General features: G+C 40.6%; 1 protein-coding gene across 1 annotated transcript in view; it reads left to right on the top strand.

Moving 5' to 3' along the window:
- The window catches only part of LOC103177640 (diacylglycerol kinase theta), a 45,490-nt gene that overhangs the window by 19,152 nt on the left and 4,907 nt on the right, over positions 1-21,431 (top strand). The window contains exons 12-22 of the mRNA XM_042344445.1: positions 1,401-1,462; positions 4,707-4,857; positions 5,682-5,720; positions 7,540-7,655; positions 10,336-10,487; positions 11,603-11,751; positions 13,866-14,047; positions 14,930-15,030; positions 16,559-16,705; positions 18,472-18,583; positions 20,108-20,260. Coding sequence (XP_042200379.1) covers positions 1,401-1,462; positions 4,707-4,857; positions 5,682-5,720; positions 7,540-7,655; positions 10,336-10,487; positions 11,603-11,751; positions 13,866-14,047; positions 14,930-15,030; positions 16,559-16,705; positions 18,472-18,583; positions 20,108-20,260 — 1,364 coding nt within the window. The remainder of the gene's footprint in view (positions 1-1,400; positions 1,463-4,706; positions 4,858-5,681; positions 5,721-7,539; positions 7,656-10,335; positions 10,488-11,602; positions 11,752-13,865; positions 14,048-14,929; positions 15,031-16,558; positions 16,706-18,471; positions 18,584-20,107; positions 20,261-21,431) is intronic.

Consider the following 21,431-nt stretch of genomic DNA (forward strand, 5'->3'; position numbering starts at 1 on the left):
AAGTAAATCTAGAAAAATGCTTTTGGATACACTGAGTCAACAGAAAAGAAGATACAGATTTAAAGTTGCAAAAGGCAATTTCAGGACAGACACTAAAGTATTTATTTACCAAAGGGTAATTAACAACTGGAAAGGGTTGTTAAAGCTACGACACTGGAGCTCATTTAAAACAAACAATTTGATGCTATGATCGGAAGGCGGTGGGTATTCTGGAAAGATTAAATAAAATGGACTGAAGGACCTTCTTCATCTGAACCTGTCTTGTGATCTTGTAAAGTGAGTTTTAAGAAGTCAAGTCTAGAGATGACAAAAGTTATGAATGAAAGTTTTGGCTATATTGAGGGTAAGGTAGGAACTGAGTGGACAATATTCTGTATGTGGACAAAATGCAGTGTTGGTCAAGAACCAAATAGAGTTTGAGATGGAACAAACAACAGATGGAGGCTTGAGCCAAGTAAAACAGGATGGCTTTGATTTTACATCCAGTTGAATGAAGTTAAGGCTCATCCACGATTTAGTTTGTGAAAGTCGGTCAAAAACAACAACAAAATTACATGTGTAACCATCTGAGGTCCTGGAGTTGGGTAAATTTAGGTGTCGTCGGCATACATGTGGAACTTAACCTCATGCTTTTTGATGGTGCTAACAACAGCAAAATTACATTTGTATAGCACCTTTCACGTCGGGAGGACGTCTCAAAGCGCTTAATAAAGGGAAGCATGTAGATAACAAAAAGGAGAAGGTCTTCTGGTGTTCTTCTGGTGTAAAGTGTGGGAGTGAAGAGAGAAGACATTTGAAGAGACCTTGGCCTTAAAAAGGGTTGGTCTAGAAGTGTGAGCAGGAAGGAAAGACTGTGAAGAAGGAATGATGAATGGTGTTAAAGCGACAAACTAGCTCAAGCAAGAACAGGAAATCTTGGTTCCTGACTGAAAGAAAATCAATGATAATTTTGACTGGGCTTTCTCAGTGCTGTGGGCAGGAAGCATTCCAGACCAGAGTCTTGAACAGGAAATGGTGGAATTGGTGGGAGATAACTGGGAGGTGATGACAGGTTCCAGTAGTTTGGAGAAGGCAGGTTGGAGATGTAATTAAAGTTAGGATTGAAAGGGTCAAGGTGTTTTTTTTCAGGAGGGGCTGAACTTTAGCCAATTTTTATCTTGTAGATGTTAATTAACGTTTTATGTATTTCCACCGTTTCTGCTTCTATGGTTTAAACAAAGGTGTAACAGATGCTCAATAGCTTCAGATTTATTTCATGTGTTAAAAAACCTGTAAAATCGATGGATGTAAAATAAAAGTAACTTTCCATCTCTGAATGTATCTTTTCAAAAAAATACAGATGTTGTGGTGCTCTTATTTAGTGAAAGGGATTTAACTAACCTTTCTGTGTGTCTTTATAGTCCAGCGAGTGGCACTCTATCATCAGGAACTGTTTCTTTGTAGACTTCAACATATTAGAAAGGTGAGAAATTAAACAAGCTTATTTTTTGTGAAAGTTGTATATCTTAATTAACTTAATTTGTATCAACATGGAATCAGCTGATGAGCTGCATTTTAGTGATTAGTATGAATGTTAGTCAAAGGAACAATCTCATTTATGCCATTCTCAGACATGTAGACGTCACAGGTGAAAGCTTAAGGGAAGTGAACAATCACAGGTAAATCTTCCAAAGAGCTAAAGCTTCATTAAATGTCTTAATTGAAGGTAAACTCAGTGATGCTCTCCTATATGATCAGTTTTAGTACTGACCAGTGAAGTTCTACAGATAACTGTCCCATTGCCCCACATGTGGATCATATTGAATTCTGTAGAGCAGTCACCTCTGTCTATATATATTCTTCAGTCTTTTTGTTAATCAAATATTCATCCAAATCTATATTTAATTCCTTTTAATTGGTGGGAACAGTGCAGTTAATGTACACATTTTAAGATATCATCATACACATACATATTTTGTGAGCTGTCATTATTAAGTTTACGTGGTTCTTACAAGGGTGTATTGAATACACTGGAACTGTACCTTAGTTTTGTTGCATGTTGGAAACATCTATTCTAAGTCGCACTCTTTAATAGAGACACGGATTCATGTCTAGAACTTCATGGCATAAAGCTCTTGCTTTGTGATTTCAATGAGAGAAACTCATCAAAGGCAAAATATTAAGAATCAATGTTGGGCTAATAGACATGTTTTTGCCCACAAAATCCACAGTCACTTCACTTTAAGATATGTTTTGAGATATGCTCTTGACATGAAAGGTGTCATATCAAATACAAATATGATTATATTGATAGTGACAGAAACCAAAACACATTATGTGCGTGCTAGGCTTGTGTTCAAAAGTGGATTTCAATGAACAATTGCATCCCCTCCCCAAGGTCCTGGATGCGTTATATAAAATCAATAGTCCCCCCCATCTACAGCATATTTTCCCCAAACAACAACAACAACAAGATTCCATTTATAGAGCGCCTTTCACATCGGGAGGACGTCCCAAGGCGCTGTACAGTTAGGTCAGGACCCGAGCAGGGGGGAAATGGTCAGGGGGAGGGGAGCAAAGGGAGGGGGCGAGGAAGGGGTAGAGAGTCAAGAGGGGAGCTGAAGGCACAGTCAAAGAGAAAGGTCTTGAGACCGGCCTTGAAGGAGGAAAGGGAGGAGGCGGCGAAGGCACTGGGGGATAGAGTTCCAGAGCCTCGGGGCTGAGAGGCTGAAGGCCCGTCCACCGATGGTAGGGCGGTTGGGGCGGGGGATGTGGAGCAGACCGGAGCCAGAGGAACGGAGGGTACGGGCAGGTAGGTAGGGGGATAGTAGGTCGGAGAGGTAGGAGGGAGCGAGGCCGTGAATGGCCTTGTAGGTGAGGATGAGGATCTTGAATTCGATCCTCTGGGGGATGGGGAGCCAGTGGAGGCGAGCGAGGGTGGGAGTGATGTGGTCGCGGTGTCTGGTGCGGGACAGTACACGAGCTGCAGAGTTCTGAATGACCTGCAGTGTGGAGGGAGGTGCCGGGAAGGCCGGCGAGGAGAGAGTTCCCATAGTCCAGCCTTGAGGTGATAAAGGCGTGGACCAGGGTTTCAGCCGCGTGAGGGGTGAGGTAGTGCCGTAGTCTGGCGATGTTTTGGAGGTGATGGAAGAAAGGACAGCTCAGGGTCGAACAAAACGCCGAGGTTCCTGACTGGCTTTGAGAGGTGGACAGCGCAGCCTTGGATGCTGATGCTGTCAGCGCCTGAGGTGCGGAGGGCCTCAGTTTTACGCACGTTGAGCTGAAGAAAGTTGTCTCTCGTCCAGGACTCGATGTCGGACAGGCAGCTGTCAGGACATCGGTGGTCGTGGAGTTGAGGGTAGAGGAGGAAAGGTAGAGTTGGGTGTCATCCGCATACATGTGGAAGTTAACCCCATGTCTGCGGATGATGTCACCACAGGGGGAGCATATAGAGGGTGAAGAGGAGGGGACCGAGGACAGAGCCCTGAGGGACACTGCACGAGACAGTACGGGGGCCGGAGGAAAAAACGTTTGTGGAAACAAAATGAAGACGGTGGAAGAGATACGACCTAAACCACTCAAGGACAGGGCCTTGATGGTTGAGGTGGGAGGACAGGCGGTGGAGGAGGATAGCGTGGTCGACCGTATCGAATGCTGCCGATAGGTCGAGGAGGACAAGGAGGCAGAGGGAGCCCTGGTCGCAGATGGTCAGGATGTCATTGGTGACCTTGACCAGGGCAGTTTCTGTGCTGTGGGCAGCACGGAAACCTGACTGAAGGGGTTCGAATAGTGAATGGATGGAGAGGAAAGAGCGCAGCTGAGAGGCGACAACTCTTTCAAGGACCTTGGACAGGAAGGGGAGGTTGGAGATGGGCCGGTAGCTTGATAGCTGCGACGCATCAAAGGAGGGATTTTTCAAAGTGGGAGTGATGATGGCAGTTTTTAAGGGAATGGGAACAGAGCCAGAGGAGAGAGAAGGACAGGTTGATGATGTCTGTGATATGTGGGGCAAGGAGGTGGAGCTGAGAGATAAGGAGTGGAGTGGGAATGGGGTCAAGGGAGCAGGTGGTGGGTTTCAGGGATAGGATGAGTTTGGTGACAGAGGGTGGGGAAACGGTATGAAGGTGTGTAGGGGAGAATGGGTCGGAGTCGGAGTGTGGAAGGGAGGGGGGTGGGTGGAGGTTGGAGGGGGAGTGACCGTGGAGCGGATTCCCTTGATTTTGGATTCAAGGAAATCCAGCATCTCCTCACAGTGAAGGTTAGAATCCCCTGGATCAAGACTAATGCAAGCAGGAAAAATCAGTGAATCCCTTTTTAAGTGATATTGATTTGTGTTGCATGAATGAATAATCAACACCTTTTATTTAGCATTAAGAGAAATTAAACACATGAACCCATCATTCCCTTCCAAAACCTAATGTTATGATAACTCAATAAGAAGGAGGTGTACTCTAAAACCATTGAGTAATCATTGATATTTTCTATTGCTTTAGAGCACTGAACAAATAGGATGTGGAAGAGGAGCAATGGAAGTTTATCATGACCAATGTATCCAACAAATTATAATTCAAACCTGTCACTCTCTTTACGTATAAAAGCCAGATTGCAGATTCCATTTCAGCAGTTGTAATTTTTAAGATTAACTAGAACATGCTTTGATGATATTTCTTTGCCTTGTATACAGATTAGCATTGTCTTATTGTGCAATGACATTCTCTGCTTTGCAGACATCAATTCGACAAATGAATCAGACCCGGTTTTATATCACAAAGAACAAGAATTCAGTGGTGCAGATCATACTTTTGGTTATAGGCCTCCCACCTAAGCTGTCTGAGGAAGATTATCTCGCCCTCCTGAAGAAGCACTTAGACATCAAAAGTAAGTTGTGTGCACAAGAAAGGAGAAAAGTATGATAAAATAATCAAGGGTAAATTTAAAAAAAGGTAAATGTGTCGTCTCTGTAGTGCGTTCATCTCGCATGCAAAACATTAGGCAAGTTTCCCTAGTTTAAGTGCCTCTGTTTACCGAGCAGTAAGTAGTGACCCGATTGTCAATTGGCGGATTGCTTTCCAGGGGTAATGGTTTGTTTGTCAGCCTGGCGCAGTGGTAGCACTCTTGTATCTGATTCAGAAAGTTGTGGGTTCAAGCCCCACGTCGGGACTTGCAATCACATAGTCTAAGGTGACGCTCCAATGCAGTGCTGGGATTGTGTGTTGCATTGTCAGAGGTGCTGTCCTTCGGATGAGATGTTAAACCGAGGTACCACCTGCCTGTTCAGGTGGATGTTAAAGATCCCATTGCACTATTTGAAAAGAGAAGGGAGTTTCTCTCAGTGTCCTGGCCAACAATCCCCCAAATAAAATTGGTTACTCACTCCATAGCTGTTCGTGAGATATTGCTGTGCGCTACTGGCTGCTGCGCTTCACCCATAAAATACACAATCAATCCACTTTACAGTATATCCTGTAGAGCTTTGAGGTGTCTCAATAACGTGATAAGGTGCTATATCAAATGCAAGGATTATTATAGTAAAACCATTAACCTCAGGAGGGTATATTAACGTATAACTGCTTGGCTTTATTTGAATAATGGTACAAATATTGTACAAGTACTAAACAAACTAAATTTTCATGTGTGTCTTTGAACAGAACTAAGTAGACTATTACATCAGCTGAAGTAATTCTTTTTCTTTTTAATCTCAGGTAACCTAATATCTCTAAGTTACGTTTACGCAATTCAAGGTAAGATTTTCCCCCCCCCACCCCAGTTTTTGTTATGTTTGGGGGAATGCATTCCAAGAAAAAAATGGTCAATTGAAGTTCTTTATTTAAATAGAGAAATTCCTGGGGGCAGTGCAACTGATGAATTGCTGCTTTTCTTCAACTGTTTAATTTTTGGGGGTTGGCCAGACATATGTCTGACATATGCAAAAAAACATCATCAGACACAGGTCAGCACAAGCCAAGGCTGGGGTACCCGGGATTGTGAAGTCTAACTTGCTAAAACTGCCAATGAGAGCACTGCCTGACAAGCTTTCCTGCTGCTTGTCCAGCAAGGACCATCCTACCTGTTACGGCTTTAACTTGCAGGGTTAACGGGAGCTGGTTGGGAAGAGTCCCTGCTCCAGTGACTGGACTGCGCTTCCAAGTCTTGCCGGTGAGCCAGTGAGCAACTTAAACTGTTGCTCTGTTTCTCCCTTACTCACCTTGACTTTCCCTTTTCTTTGTTCAGGTCTTTTTGTCTTCCTCTGACATTGGTTGAATGGCCCACTTCCTTGTCATTGTACTAGGTACAAAGTACAGCATCCCCAAGAAATGCTCACTGTTGGATTGTTCAGTGTGCTCCAGATTGTATGTTGGCGTGATAGCTTGTTTGATTAATAATGTTTCCTTCAGCTAGAGGCATTTCTAAGCAATCAGCATCACTGGAGAGTAAAATACAGTTGTGATACCTACTTGTAATCAAAGCATATCATAAATATTAGTGTTTTGTGGTACCCATGCATAGTTTGGGGAATATGGTTTTAAATACTTTTCTAATTGTGAATTCTGCATATTTTGAAGACAGAAGTCTTTACTCAAAACGCAGCAATTTGCTGTGTCTGAAAGCAGCATTGCATGATCATAGTCACACCTATTTTCAGAGCAGTTATCTAACTCACAATGACTCACAATGATGTATGAATCAGATCTTGGCACCTGGAAATGCTTGACTGAAAGGTTGAGACCACACCTCCATCAACTTCTTTGCATTATTCCATTGTGTTAGTTATTCCTCCTTCCTATTTGGGTTGCAGTTATTTTCTACGTCCCTTTACTAGAAACAACATTAGGAGTTGGAAGTTCAGAACTTTCTTTATTTGAGATATTGATGCATTAAATTAAATTATATTCAAATGGGAACCTATTATTTGCATTAATATTAAGAGTAGGATAGAGAATCATGGATGATTGAAAGTGAATTTCAGAATTGCAATCTAATTGCAGAATTCAAGTAAAAATTATAGATTGCTCGCTAAAGCCACAATATTGGAGCACAGATTTATGTTTCTGTGGTTTTGTTATGAGGTATCCTGTGGAGTTCTATAGCTAAGTGTTTAGAGCACTCGCCTCGTAAGCGAGAGACCTGGTTTCGATTCCTGGCAGGGTGAAACCTTGGGAAAGTTTCCTTACTCCACACGCCTGATAATAATCCCTCAAGAAAAAAAAAATAATTTGATCACTCATCCACGACTGTTTGTGGGACACTGCTGTGCGCAATTGGCTGCCGCATTTCACCCATAAAATATACAGTCAATTCACTTTACAGTATATTCTGTGAAGCGCTTTGAGACGTCTAGAAGACTTGAAAAGAGCTATATCAAATGTAAGGATTATTATTATTATTATTGTTTATTTTGGGGCACCTTAATCCTATTTTGTTCTTTTATTGCTGCTGTTTGAGCTCTATTGTGGCCATGGTGCTGGGTAGTTTAGTGATCTGGTGTTGGCCGGTAGCTGGATTTACTACAGACAAAATCAGTTTTATGGTAAATATTATAGTTGGTTTGTTTGTTCACAGGTGCAGTCGTACTGGATATCTCGTGCTTTACAGAAGCAGAGAGGATTTACATGCTAGTTAAAGATATTATTATCCACGATAAACAACTCACATCTATCATAATTCCTGAAATTCGGGTAAGAGATCTGAGGAGCTCATTGCACTGACCTTGCTGATAAGAGGAACACACTGCCCATTTAATGCAGGTTTTACTAAACTCTGTACAGCTACTTTCTTATAAGAAGTTGGCATTACTGAAGGAAGATATCATTTTTTAATATTAAAAAAAGTTTACTTGTCTTTTTTCAAAACAGTGTTAGATTAACTGATGGGACCTGGTGTGGGTAATAATACAGTGGACTCACAAGCAAATGCTTCTGATTGGACACATTTAATGAGAATTCTACACAATACATTGTGCTGGGTGGGGATTTGGGGGGGAAATAACCATGTATGTGCAATCTAATAAATGTAATAATTCAGCCTTTTATGGTAGCCCATACCTTCTCAACCTATCTTATTGTATCCTGTTTTTGTATAACTCATGAGCACCACAGCCTAGAGTGAGATATGGAATTGGCTTGTGAATTGCTGAGTTCCTTTCAAACTGCAATCACCCAGTTTTTTACTATGAAGTTCCCTCCCAGAATGATGGCATGTGCACTACGCTCACAATCACTAACAAGCACACAGATTACACTTCAGTTACAACAGCCAGGCGATCCCTTCTACAGTCTGTGATTCACCAAAACAAAGTTGATAGTTTGCAGTAATTTTCTTAGAAAATAGCGTTGGACAGTGGAGTCTTGGAGTGTTTTCCAAAAGACATTGGGGTCACCTCTGGGGAGAGGACAACATCAGGACAGACATTTGAAAGTTTTCTTTAGTCAGAGGCCGATTAACGAATGGATCAGGTTGCTAGAAAGGGTGGTTAAGGCCGGGACACTGAACATCTAAAAAAAAAGCTTGACTCTGTGATGTGAGGTGGGTATTCCAGAACGATGAGATCAAATGACTAATCCAAACCGTTGTTTGGATGAAGGTAGCCATTTGATCTCATTGTTCTGGAGTTTTCCCAAAGTGGGTTACAATCTTTCTATTGGAGAGATTTTACAGTCTTTGTATTTGCAGTTTTTTCTGTTGACTTGACCCGCAATGTTTGGGAAAGTGAGTTGTCCCATGGCTGTGGGAACAGAGACCTCTGTAGTGTCTGTTCTCTGTTGCGCATCTCCTTGTGCTGGTTTACATAGCACCACCAGCCTGCAAACTGCCTTCCCTGCCAGAGATTGCTGGATGATGGTGTGAGGCTAAAGAACAAGCAATAATCATAGAAACAATGAGATAAGGAATAAACGTGAACTTATTGTTGCACACGTGGTTATGTGGGTAATAATCATTTCTCAATATTTTAAGTAAATACTCCTCTGTGGGGTTAACTGACTTTTGAGGTGCCCAGTGCAGATGGTAACTGAAGCTGAACTTTATGTGAAACCTATTGGGTGATTAATTTACCGTTTTGTAACATTCTGAAGCTACTGAAGCTGTTTCACTTCAAATATCGTGGTGTTTAACATACAAAAATATTGTAAAATTGAACGTGTTTCGTATTTGTTCTGCCAATGTCAATTTTTTCTTACTAGCTGCTTTCCCAGAGGTTATCAGGTAAGGGTTTGGTTGTAGTCGATAGTATAGGACCAGATATAGAGCCAGAATATCTGTCTTAGGTACAGACTGTCAAGTTCTGCTTTTAGAAATCAAGTTATCTTGATGCATCTATCTCAGTTTTCTTTATTGCTGAATCTATATACATTGAGATACTTTAACATTAATTTTTGAAGGTATTTCTCAGAAGGCAGATTGTTTGAATTCAAAAGACTGTCAGTATATACAATGCATTTTAAATGCATATTGTATTATTGAGAGTTCCATCAATCCAAACATTTTTATAAATCATAAATAAGGGTATTTTGTACTGTTGAATTAACATGAAATGCATTGTCATTTCTATCTGTCTCTGTATATTACTCTTTTATTGTAGGTGCATTTGCATTTTTAAAGTTTTTATTAAACTTTTATTAAATATACAAAATAAACATAAATGGATTCATTTGAGAAGACGAACTGCTTCCTACAGAATTTGCTCCATGTATCAGATTATTCACTCCTTTTTGAATGTCTGCAATCTATTAATATGTAGATCATTAAAGTGACAATCTTAATTGACTGGGGAACACCCATTAATCCCACTAAGGTCTCACCAATTGTTATTTTCTGGTAATAATATACCTGCAGTATGAGAAGCTTAGAAATCCCTAAGTGGTATGGGACTCGGCAGAGATTTTGCATTTATAGACTATAACCATAAGTGTGAAACTGACATTACTTTCAAATGTTGGTTAACAAATAGCATATCATTATCAAAGCCTAACTAGATAAACATAGAAGAATGTCATCCTTTATGCTGAAACCCAGAAGATGGTCAGAAAGTTGTCCCATGGCATGAGTGCCAGATCACAGTGAGTAAGTGCTGTAGCCAAAACATTTCATCTTACATTTGTTATGGCTGGTACATACTTTATATCTATTTTGAATGCAGATAAAAGCAAGTAATGTCAAAAGTTTGAATTTGAGTTTGCTGGCATCTAAGCTCAATATTTTAACAAAAGAGATGTAACACGAAAAGCATGAGTCGTGAAAAAAAAAAGAGCCACCTGAATGGGAATGTATCTGACAGATATTTTAACTGTTACTAGATTTATGTTTACTGTGTAGACTAAGGCTTTGCTTCCCTAGTAATATAATAACTTTTTGTATTAGTACAAGCAGGTGCCGCAGGACTGTTGTCCTCTCCTTCTCTTCGTGAATCCAAAAAGTGGGGGCCTTAAAGGCCGGGAGCTGCTATGCAGCTTCCGAAAACTGCTGAACCCACATCAGGTCTTTGACCTTTCTAATGGAGGACCTCTGCCTGGGTAAAGTGCCATTTTGTATTTAATTACATGGGGAAGCAAAGTACAGTAGAACCTCACTAATCCGGGCACTCAAAGAACTGGGTAAAAGTGACCTTGGTGAGGTGACCTGATTACTGAACAACAACAACAACAACAAGATTCCATTTATAGAGCGCCTTTTACGTCGGGAGGACGTCCCAGGTCGGGTGATTCAGGTCACTGATGTAATGTTAATGGCATTGGTAATGAGAAAAAGGTGATGAACATTCAACAACCATACTTTGCACTCTCATTAAAATAAAGGCATTGTCGCATTTAAAACAAAAGCTGTCGTGTATTCAGTTTACCTTTTGAGAATGCATCCAAATTGTGTTCTGGCAATGCCATAGATCACAGCTAACTGTGACTGTTGCGCTTGCTGTTTTTGATTAAGTCCATTCTCTCACACAAGGACAGCTCCTTCCATGGTGGCGTGTCTACAACACTTGTCAACAGTCACTTAATCAAAACAAACAATGTTCACACAAACCATGTGCTCTGAATACAGCACTTACCAAGAATTGGCCGCAGGAGCTCAGGTTAGGCCGCGGGCGCCGGGTAAAGTAGATTTTCAGCTCGCGCCGCTTCCGCGATCCCAACACTCCCCGCGCCGCGTATCCATGACCGGAGCCCACTCTACCCACAGTAGGAGCGTCGAGGATACAGCGCGAGAAGCCCGAGGCCTAGCGCACTCTGTACAGGTTAATAGTGGAGGAGGGTGTTTGTACTGGGTTCAAAGCAGAAGAGGGAGCTGTAGTGGCCACAATCAATGACCGTTGTCCTGAATAGTGAGATCTCTGGTTTACTGAAGCAGACAGACTATCTTTTAATATTGTCAGTGAAAGAGACTGAAAATGTGCCCACAATTGTGTGGTGGCTGGACTACTGAGGTGACCGCATACCGGGTTTCTACTACACTGTGGAACAAAAACTTATTAACTCAATATCCAATTAGTTTCCACAGACACCAGAGCCATTTTAAGCTTTTGTTTCTCTCGTTCCCAGCAGTCACAGTGCAACTTGCTAGTCCACTTATTCCACACTACTTCGTTTTATTTTTAAATAGTTTAAATTTCTTTCATCACTTTTTTCTGCAGACTCCACACATTCCGCCATGTTCCATATTTCCGAATACTGGTTTGTGGAGGAGACGGAACGGTTGGCTGGGTTCTTGGTGGACTGGAAGAACTCCGATTTAAACTGAGCTGTTCAGAACCTCCTGTGGCTATATTACCGTTGGGAACAGGTAAGGCAGAGAACACCCAGCTCTTCTACAAATACTGAATAACCATGATCCTGCCCATTTCTTTCAATGTTGTGAATGGTATTATTGAACTGTCTGAATACTGTTGATTGAGGTTTACAGAAATAGTTGGTACTTCATGGATTTTTTAAGGTCCCACCAACTCTCTAGTGAAGTTGATCATGTGAGGCCCAAAGAACACTTTCAGATAGATCTTATGAAGTGAAATTTTCTTAGATTTATTCATTGTAGTAGGAGACATTTTCAGAACATTTCCTCTGAGGATGAAATGAATGAAGTCCATGGTAGAGAGAGTTGTGTGGGGGTTGTTCATGCTATCGGTTGATGGGCTAGATGGCTTCTTCTCATTCCATGCTTTTTGTTTTCTAAGATGAATACTGTTATAATTCCATGGAAATTCTCCGCTTACATTACAGCTGAACAGTTTACAAAAATCTTCTGCACTTAAGGAGAAATCAAAAGCACAGTATTAATTCTCCAGAGAGACTCATTCAGGATCAGGAGAATTTGCTCAATCAATAAGTGCTCTAATGATCTCAAATGGCAATTGGCATCCTTTTCATTCTTGAATACCATTGACAATATTGATCATTTCACTCATTCAGTCATATGGTGTCTTCATTAACTCAGCAGAGACTGATATTGTTTTGATTCCTGGATATGGACACAATGGATACGCTATCACAGTTGAACATTAACATGCATTATGTACTTGCTTCATATTACAATCCCATTACCTGTCACCATGCTTTAGAAATTCGGGAATTATCTAGTAATTCGCTTCTGATTATATTGTATTTAATTTTGACTTTATCTTCTATTTGTTTCTCAGTCCTGGTGTCTAACTGGCCTACTTTGTAATGAAGCCAAAGGCTTTGAATAACCTTCGTGTTTCGCTGTTCTGCCTGTTAACTGCTGAGTCTTCCTCCTATCAACATTCTATTTCTTTCTAATAAATCTCAAACTGTGCTACTGTAAACTGTTTCTTTTACGTGAAAGGTACTATATAAATATAAGTTCAGTTTGAGAGGCTTATCATGCACTAGGACATTGAGCATCAACCAAGTGAGCAAAATGTTCAGCGACGTTATGCAGTTTCAACAAACAGCTAAAATTTGATTGAGAAAAGAGCCCGAATGCCTGTTACTGGACAATCGAATTCTGTTGATAAACCTGGAGGGTCTGCCAACTAAGAAAATGTACTAAAGTGTCAAACTGTTGAATTGTTCAGTGTACCCACAAATGTGTACTGCTAACCAGCCATTACATTGCTTCAGAAGCCACATTACATTCACATGTAAATTTCCGTGGCTGGAATGCAATCCAGTGTCTCCCTGAAGGACTGCACCTTGTTTATCCAATCCCAGAAAGTATTAGGCTCAGGTTGGCAAGAGCCAAGGCTTGAGTATGCCAAATTGGGTGTTGGGATACTGCTAGAGTTTAACCAGATAAAACACATAGCTTGCCACTAAAAGCACTGTCTGGCAAACTACCTGCTGCTTATCCAGCTAGGACCACCCTACCCATCAAGGCTATGGCTTGCAAGGTTAACGAACTGAGTGCGAAGAATCCCTGCCCTCAGTGACTGGTCTGCCCTTCCAGATCCTGCCGATGCGCCAGGCTGGGCTTTGTTGTCATCGGCAGTGCCCTGGAATGCTGCTTACCCGCCTGACTGAGGAACTGGACTCGAGACTGCCACCCGGGGCTGCCTCAATTCCGACATTCCATTGGCAAACATGTCATCTTGGGGCCAGTTCAGACTCAGAGTAACCCCGTTTACCACTCCCTTCACCCTCAAAGGATTAGTTCTAATAATTGATTAGCTAATTAGGGGAAAAGTCAAATTTCTTTCATAGATTTGAATAGCTAAATTAAATCACCGAATCGCCCCAAATTCCAGGAATTCATTGCGTATGAAGGTTAGTTTATTGCATTCTTTCTTAAATTCTTGTTAAATAAACAAAGTGCTAAGTGCAACAAACTTCAAACCCTTTCAGACATCCCCTTCTGTTGACATTGCTGCTGATGATGACTTTGCAAACCTTCAATCCTTAAAGTTGAGGCATTGCTGATGTTTTTTCTCATGCCTTTGCTAGGCAATGATTTGGCAAGGGTGCTTCGCTGGGGTCCCGGTTATAGTGGAGATGATCCCTATTCCATTCTGTTGGCTGTCGATGAAGCAGAGGAGATCCTGGTTGATCGTTGGACAATCCTGTTAGATTCCCAGGAAGCTGTCGATGACCCTGAAAATGGCATTCCAGAGCTCGAGCCACCAAAGGTACCTAGCCACCCACCTACAATACACAGTCACTACACTGTTATAGTAAAATCTTGTGATGTGCTCTGAGACGTTTCAGCGACATCATAAGGTCCTATTATCAAATCCAAGGATTATTATTGATTGTAATATATTATTATACCCTCTACCAAGACATGATCAAAATAGTCATGTACTAGTATATTAATATGTTTGAATTGGACAAAAGAGACAGGATCCATCTACATGTCTTACTAAACACTTGATTCCTTAAATACAAAATGTTGTCCACAAAGAACCATTATGGTAAATACTGTAATTTTGTTGTTTCATAGCTAATTTCTGCTTTTTCATGTTCTGTGAACGGTGTAATAGGGCAGTATTTATTTGGCTCCAGATTATATAAGAATATCTTAAAAGAACAGTGTTGTCTATGTTTTTACCAATGTTGACCAGGGAATATACAGAACAAATTTCTATATGAAGAACTTGATTTTACTGCTTTTAAGTTCTATTTTTTCTGTAATAGAAAGACTGAGATTCCAAAATGATTTTTGTTTACCATAAAGTTGTTTAGTGTGAGATTTGCTTTTGGCTAGTTTAAGAGAGCTGACCATTTCTCTTAGTACATAGTACACTCAATATTCAGTGAAAATTGATGTTATTTTCAATCGTCAAGGGTGGGGAATCTAGGAATGAGTCAACAAACTATTTATTAAGATTAATTTACAGTATATGACTGCTTATATTTGCAATTGGAAGGCACTTGATAAGGTAATTGTTCAGTTTTAATCGTTGGCAACTTTTGTGTAAATGCAGCTGTTGCAACATATCCAGGTTAGACACTATTAGTATTTTGGGTGATTGCGTACTTTACTATGGGTGTTATTCGTTTTTTGGCAGATTGTACAGATGAACAATTATTGTGGTGTTGGAATTGATGCAGAGTTGAGTCTGGACTTCCATCAAGCAAGGGAAGAAGATCCGGACAAATTCAATAGCAGGTGAGATTAATAGGTTAAATTGTGTATTAGTACTGCAAGACCCTACCTTTGTGAAGTGCACTGTATAAATAGTGAGGTTAACAGGTTAAATTGTATGTTAATATTGAGAGACACTACCTGAGTGAAGGTTAATAGATTAAATTGTGTATTAGCACTGCGAGACCCTACCCGTGTGAAGAATGCTATATAAATGTAAGTTGGTGTTGTGTTATTCATTAATGCATGAAGGAAATGTCATTTAAATTGGAATCTAAAGAGGACTGAGGTGACGAATGCAAATCATTGACTAACCTGTCCTATCTATGTGTCCTTTAGTAAAACCCATTTTCAGTCGCCATTTTTTTGTGTTGTAAAATTGTACTAATCAGCACATTGGATTCCATCTACTCTACAGCTGAAAATTAATACCCTAGCTCATTCTTCTCTAAATTCAGCAATGGAAATCCTTTAGTATCAAACTTCAAGTGCTTGATGTTAGATGGTGTTATACACCCAGATAAAAACAATAAATATAACTGTTCCGCTTGTCTTTATTTTTGCTCAGATCTTCAGGTAACACTCGTGATTCCTGTTAGGCCAAGTACACATCCAACAATCACAAAATTATTTTTACCATCAAAGGAGACTGCAGTAAATATAGAAATATTTATTACCACGCCCTCAAAACACACAATCAATACACTTTACAGTAAATCCTGTGAAGTGCTTTGAGATGCCTCCTGATGTGAAAGGCACTATATCATATACAATAATTATTATTTTTATTCTAGTTTGCTATCTCTGACTTTATTGTTCTCTTTTAAGTGTTCACTGCTAATTCTTTTCTTTTTCTCTTTGTTTATTTATGATTTTCTTTCACTCTCTTCCCCCCTCTCTATCTGGTCATTGTTAATATTTACCCATTTGCACTTTGTTGTAAGTTGCAATTTAGATTTAAAAAATTGGAACAACATGCTATAATAACACTACATACAATGGAAGCTGGTTAAGTCGGACACATGGCCGTTTTATCCAGTATAAGAGGTGTCCGAGGGTAACTGAAATACCATTCCCACCCAGCAGAGGAGCATCACCAACACCGTATAAAAATATGTAATAATGTTGTTTCACTTGAAACAATGTTAACTAACCAAACAGGACACAAGTATTTTAACCTAGGAGTTCAAGCTAAAATCCTGTACCTCAACAGATTTCAGTGAAGTATGTTTACATTTGTTTGGCTGCAAAATACCAGCAGAGGAGGAGCTTCCTGCCGTTCCCATTAGATGGAAACAGGATCAATTAGCAACGGTGCTGAGGTGATTGACAGCCTGGAGCCACTTGTGAATGGCTGGGCTGTCAATCAATGAGTGCATTCAGCGGCTCAGCTGTCAATCAATGAATTGGGGCCGGGCATTTTGTTAAATTTACCCGGGGTCACGGGTAACCAGCGTCCAGCAAAAATGTATTCCACTACATATAAAAAGAGAACATAAGGTTATCCCATTAAAAATATATCTTCTGATATGTTGCTTATTTTTAAATTTAGATTTCATAACAAAGGTGTATATGTCAAAGTTGGACTGCAGAAGATTAGCCACACCCGAAGCCTTCGCAAGGATTTGAAGCTACAAGTTGATGAACGTGAAGTAGAGCTTCCAAATATTGAAGGCCTGATCTTTCTTAACATTCCCAGGTAGAACGTTGTGTGAAACCAGAGAGCTTCTCTGACATGTAACCTCACAGTTGGCTCAGTTGGTAGCACTCACATCTCTGAGTTAGAAGGTTATGGGTTCAAGCCCCACATTGTGAATTTGAGCTCACAGTCAAGGCTGACATCCCAATAAGTGCTGGAAGAGTGCTAATTGTTGGAGATGCCATCCTTTGCATGAGATGCCATCCTTTGCATGAAATCAAGTTCTTGTTAAAGATCTCATGGCAGTCTTTGAAAAGAATTGTGATGGGCAATATTTTTCCAAATAAAATTGGTCATTCGTTTCTTTGGTGTGCACAAATTAGCTGTTGCATTTGCCCACAAAATACACAGTTGCTGCACTTCACAGTAAATCCTGTGATGCGTTTTGAGACATTCTCCTGACATGATAGGTGCAATATCAAATGCAAGTATTGTTATGTTACTGTCCTTTTTTTCTGAACTAGTTAAGAATGATTAAATTTCAGAACTATTAATAATTATACTTGCATTTGTTATAGCGCCTTATCACTTTGTCCAGAAGTGCTTCACATGATTTTACTGTGAACTGTAATGGCTGTGTATTGGAGAAAAACACAGCAGCCAATATGCACACAGTAATGTCCCACAAACAGCTATGAAGTACATTGTGATTTGGTTCCTAATTGTGATCTAAAACATATTCTTGTGATAACCATTGTTCTCCCAGTTTAGTCAGTGTTTGGATTGGGATTGAATCCAATGAAATGTTAGAACTCTTGCCCACTTCAAATTAATTGGCTCCTCATCTCACTGTTGCCTTATTTCCTGTCAGCCTGACACAGTTGCTAGCACTCTTACCTTTGGATCAGAAGGTTTAAAACCCACATTAATCTTATAGTTTAATCAAATCTGAATTCCAGTGCAGGTAATGAGGGAACAATTGATACACAGATTAAATGAATGGAAAGATAATATAAAGATTGTACAAAGTCTACACAGAAAAAAAAGGGGAAAGGTCTGGGAGAAGTATATAAGTTTAACTAAATATAATAATTAAAACATAAGTGTGCACATACCTAAAGCATTTGATTATTATTACTGAAAGCCTGTTGTTGAGGTGGAACATTATTACAGTCATGCATTGCAGTCGCTCATATTTAACTAAAACAAAATCTCTGTTAGTGCAGACTTGTGAGTTTGGGATAAATGAGAGGCTTTTTCTGTAAATTGTGCTTAAGAATGCTTGCTTTTGATTCTTATTTAAAAGGCTATATATATTAATTTGTACATATACAGTAAACCCCACCATCTGGCCACCACGTATCCAGATTTTGAAGTTAGCTGGACCAGGTTCGGAAAAAAGCTGCAGTTTTGAGCACTAAAAATCTACGCCGTGTTTTTAAACTCCCACCAGTCTATGTGGCGCCCACAGTTTGACTCTGATTTGTTTAACCATGAGCATCAGGTTGAATAGAGAACTATTGTTACTTTATTGTCTATTTATTTATTTAAAATTCTTTTTTATTCATTTTCAATGCTCGGTCGGATTGATTTTTACTTATTTTCTTCTATTTTAAGTGTTTAGGCTCTGGAATCAGGCTACGTCACTATTAAGCGCTCTGAGACACTACCCTGCGTGCCTGGCACAAGTTGCTGTTGTTGTTTAATGTAAGGTTTAGCAGTTAGCCAGAATCTCTGGCTTGCCGGACCTGATCCCACCCCATTAGTCCGTTGGAGGTGGGCAGTAACTGCATGTTAACCATTGGGTTTTATCTGCTTGTTCACAGCTGGGGGTCTGGAGCAGACTTGTGGGGGTCTGATAATGACAGCCGGTTTGATAAATCCAAGCTTGATGATGGTATACTTGAAGTCGTTGGGGTTACCGGCGTAGTACATATGGTACAAATTCATTGTTTTCTCTCATTATTAATTCCGCAACTCTCAAGATTGCTTCCCCAGTTCCTCTCGACACTCCTTTTTGGTTTTCAAAATCCACCTAAAATCCTATCTAATTGCTTTCAGTCACCTCTTCCCTCTCCCTCCCAGCTCTGATTCCCATCAGTCTTTATAAAATTTGCATGTTTTATTTTAAAATGAGCTAGCTGGCTGCACACATGTGGATTCGGGTTCCACACCCCAATGCACTATACGCGCGCCATAGTGTATATATTATAATATTATATTATATATGAAATTCCATAATATAATGAAACACATTATAATCGGGTTCTACTGTTCTATATTCTCCTTATTTTGAAATAAAGTGGTACACACTGCTGTTCCACAGACAAAAGGCATTTGTTTTCTTAGTTTTGTTTCAATTCCCAATATTTAACTGCTTTGTAGATTATATGTGAAAAAAAAGCTGAGCCCTGAAATTCCATATTTCATATTGAGCAGAATTGAAGAAAATTATTAAAGTTACATTCAGTCTTATTCAAAAATGAAAAAATGAAAAAACAGGTTCAAATTAAGGCTAAAAATAAGATTTTTAACCAATTCTGTGCAATCATAAGTAGACATACAATTGAAAATAAATCCCTTCTCTGCTCAACACCATTATCATAAGGGTGAGGCTATAATTGATATAAATGCAAGGATTATTATGATATAAAGATTCTCATCGCAAAAACAGGTACTGTACAGCAGCCTTGTTCAGGAGAACTCAGGATTCATCATCGATTTGTTCCCAGGAGAAAAGAACCTACAGATTGGCTTTATTCTAGCCCTGTAATGGTACAGAACTCAAACCTCATAAATCTCACCTCAATTTCACCATTGCCCTCATTGACAATCTCCCTAACTCCACCATTCTCAAAGTTTATTCAAAATTCAAAGTCATTGATAACTCTGTCACCCATATCCTCACCTGTACTAAACTCCATACCTCCATCAACACTGTCGTTGCCAGGCTCCATTGGCTCCCTGTTGCAGATTTCAAGATCCTCAAACTCGCCGTCAAATCATGTAATGCCTTTGCACCTCCCTACTTCTCCAACCGGCTCACACCCCATTCCCATACCCGTCACCTTTGCTCAGTCAGTTTGAATCTGCACATCACTCAATCCCTCCGCTCCACCATCGACAGCCGTGCCTTTAGCTACTACGTCTTGAACCTCTTTGACTCCCTGTCTCAATCCCTCTGCCTCGTTGACTGTGCCTGCGATCTCCTCCCCTTTCACCTTGGCTCGACATCTATCTACACCATCGTTCGTGCCCTGGGATGATACTATATAAATGCAAATTATTATATTTTTTAAATCGCTTACAGCTACCAACAGAGATTAGCTGTTGTCCAAATTAGATATTTCTGTATGGTATTCCTTTGGGTTAAAATCTGTTCTAATTTGTTAACTGTTTATAGAATGAACTATCCATTTTCTGCAGACAGTAATTTAAGGAGGCATCTTCTGAATGTTGTAGGGACAGGTGCAAGGTGGATTGCGCTCTGGAATCCGTATTGCACAGGGGACATATTTCCGTCTCACGCTGTTAAAACGACTTCATATGCAAGTTGATGGAGAACCATGGATTCAGCCACCAGGACATGTGATCATTTCTGCAGCAGGACCAAAGGTAAATAGACACAGGGTACATGATTATTATTATTATGATTATTTTTATTATTGTATGGTCTAAAGCATTATAAGTGACGGTGGTTAAAGGGAGAACGCAGCAGCTGGAGCAACTCCACTGAATGAAATTCTGAGGACAGATAATTGTTCAAGGTAGGACCCAAGATTGAAACATTTCTGAACAAAAGAATGAAGCAAAACTGGCTGCCGTTGTCATAGCCACAACTGCTATTGGGATGTGGACCATATTACCCGGGCTGACTATTGAAGCTGATTGAAGTGTGACATTAAAAGGAAACTTGACGGGCATCTGACTCAAGAAAAACTGGATAAACATCTTAAAGTGATACTATACCAATGTAAAATGGTATCAGAAAAGAGAAGGGAATTGGAGTTAGGTTTCACGTCAGGAGGACGTCTCACGGCACTGAACAATCAGGGATTGATTGAGCGGAGTGGGAGGGGGCGGGGGGTTGGGATCAGAAAGGGTAGGAGGTTGGCCAAAGGCATGGTCAAAGAGGAGGGTTTTGAATCGGGTCTTGAAGGAGGCAACAGAGGGAGCGAGGCAAAGGGAATGTGGGATGGAGTTCCAGAGGGTGGGGGCATGGAGGCTGAAGGCCCGACCGCCGATGATGGGGCGGGGGTTCCATGGAACAGGCTGGAGCCTGCTGAGCGGAGGGGGCGGACAGGTTGATAAGGAGTTAGCAGGTTGGAGAGGAAGGAGGAGCAAGGCCATGGAGGGCTTTGAAGGTGGATTTTGAACTCAACCCTTTGAGGAATTAGAAGCCAGTGAAGCCGGGTGAGGGAGGGTGTGATGGGGTCATGGAGCCTGATGCAGGAGAGGACATGAGCTTCAGAGTTCTGGGTGCTTGTGGAGAGAAGAGTTGGAAAGGCCGACAAGCAGGGCGTTGGATAGCCTGGAGCTTGTGAAGGGAAGAGGCAGGTAGTCCAGTGAGCAGAGTAATCTAATCTAGTCTGGACGTGATGAATGTGTGGATTTAGATCTCGGTGGTCTGAGGTGTAGTCGCTGAGGTAGGCATTGTTTGAAGGTGGGGGAAAGCTGAGCAGGTCAGAGCATAAATGTGAAGTTTAAAGGACAATTGCAACACATTACTTTCACACTGGTTCCACGAGGTGGATGGTGCATCTATGTAGATTTCTGCTGTTAGCGT

This window comes from Callorhinchus milii, unplaced genomic scaffold (assembly GCF_018977255.1).
Source record: "Callorhinchus milii isolate IMCB2004 unplaced genomic scaffold, IMCB_Cmil_1.0 Scaffold1, whole genome shotgun sequence".
NCBI classification, from domain to species: domain Eukaryota; kingdom Metazoa; phylum Chordata; class Chondrichthyes; order Chimaeriformes; family Callorhinchidae; genus Callorhinchus; species Callorhinchus milii.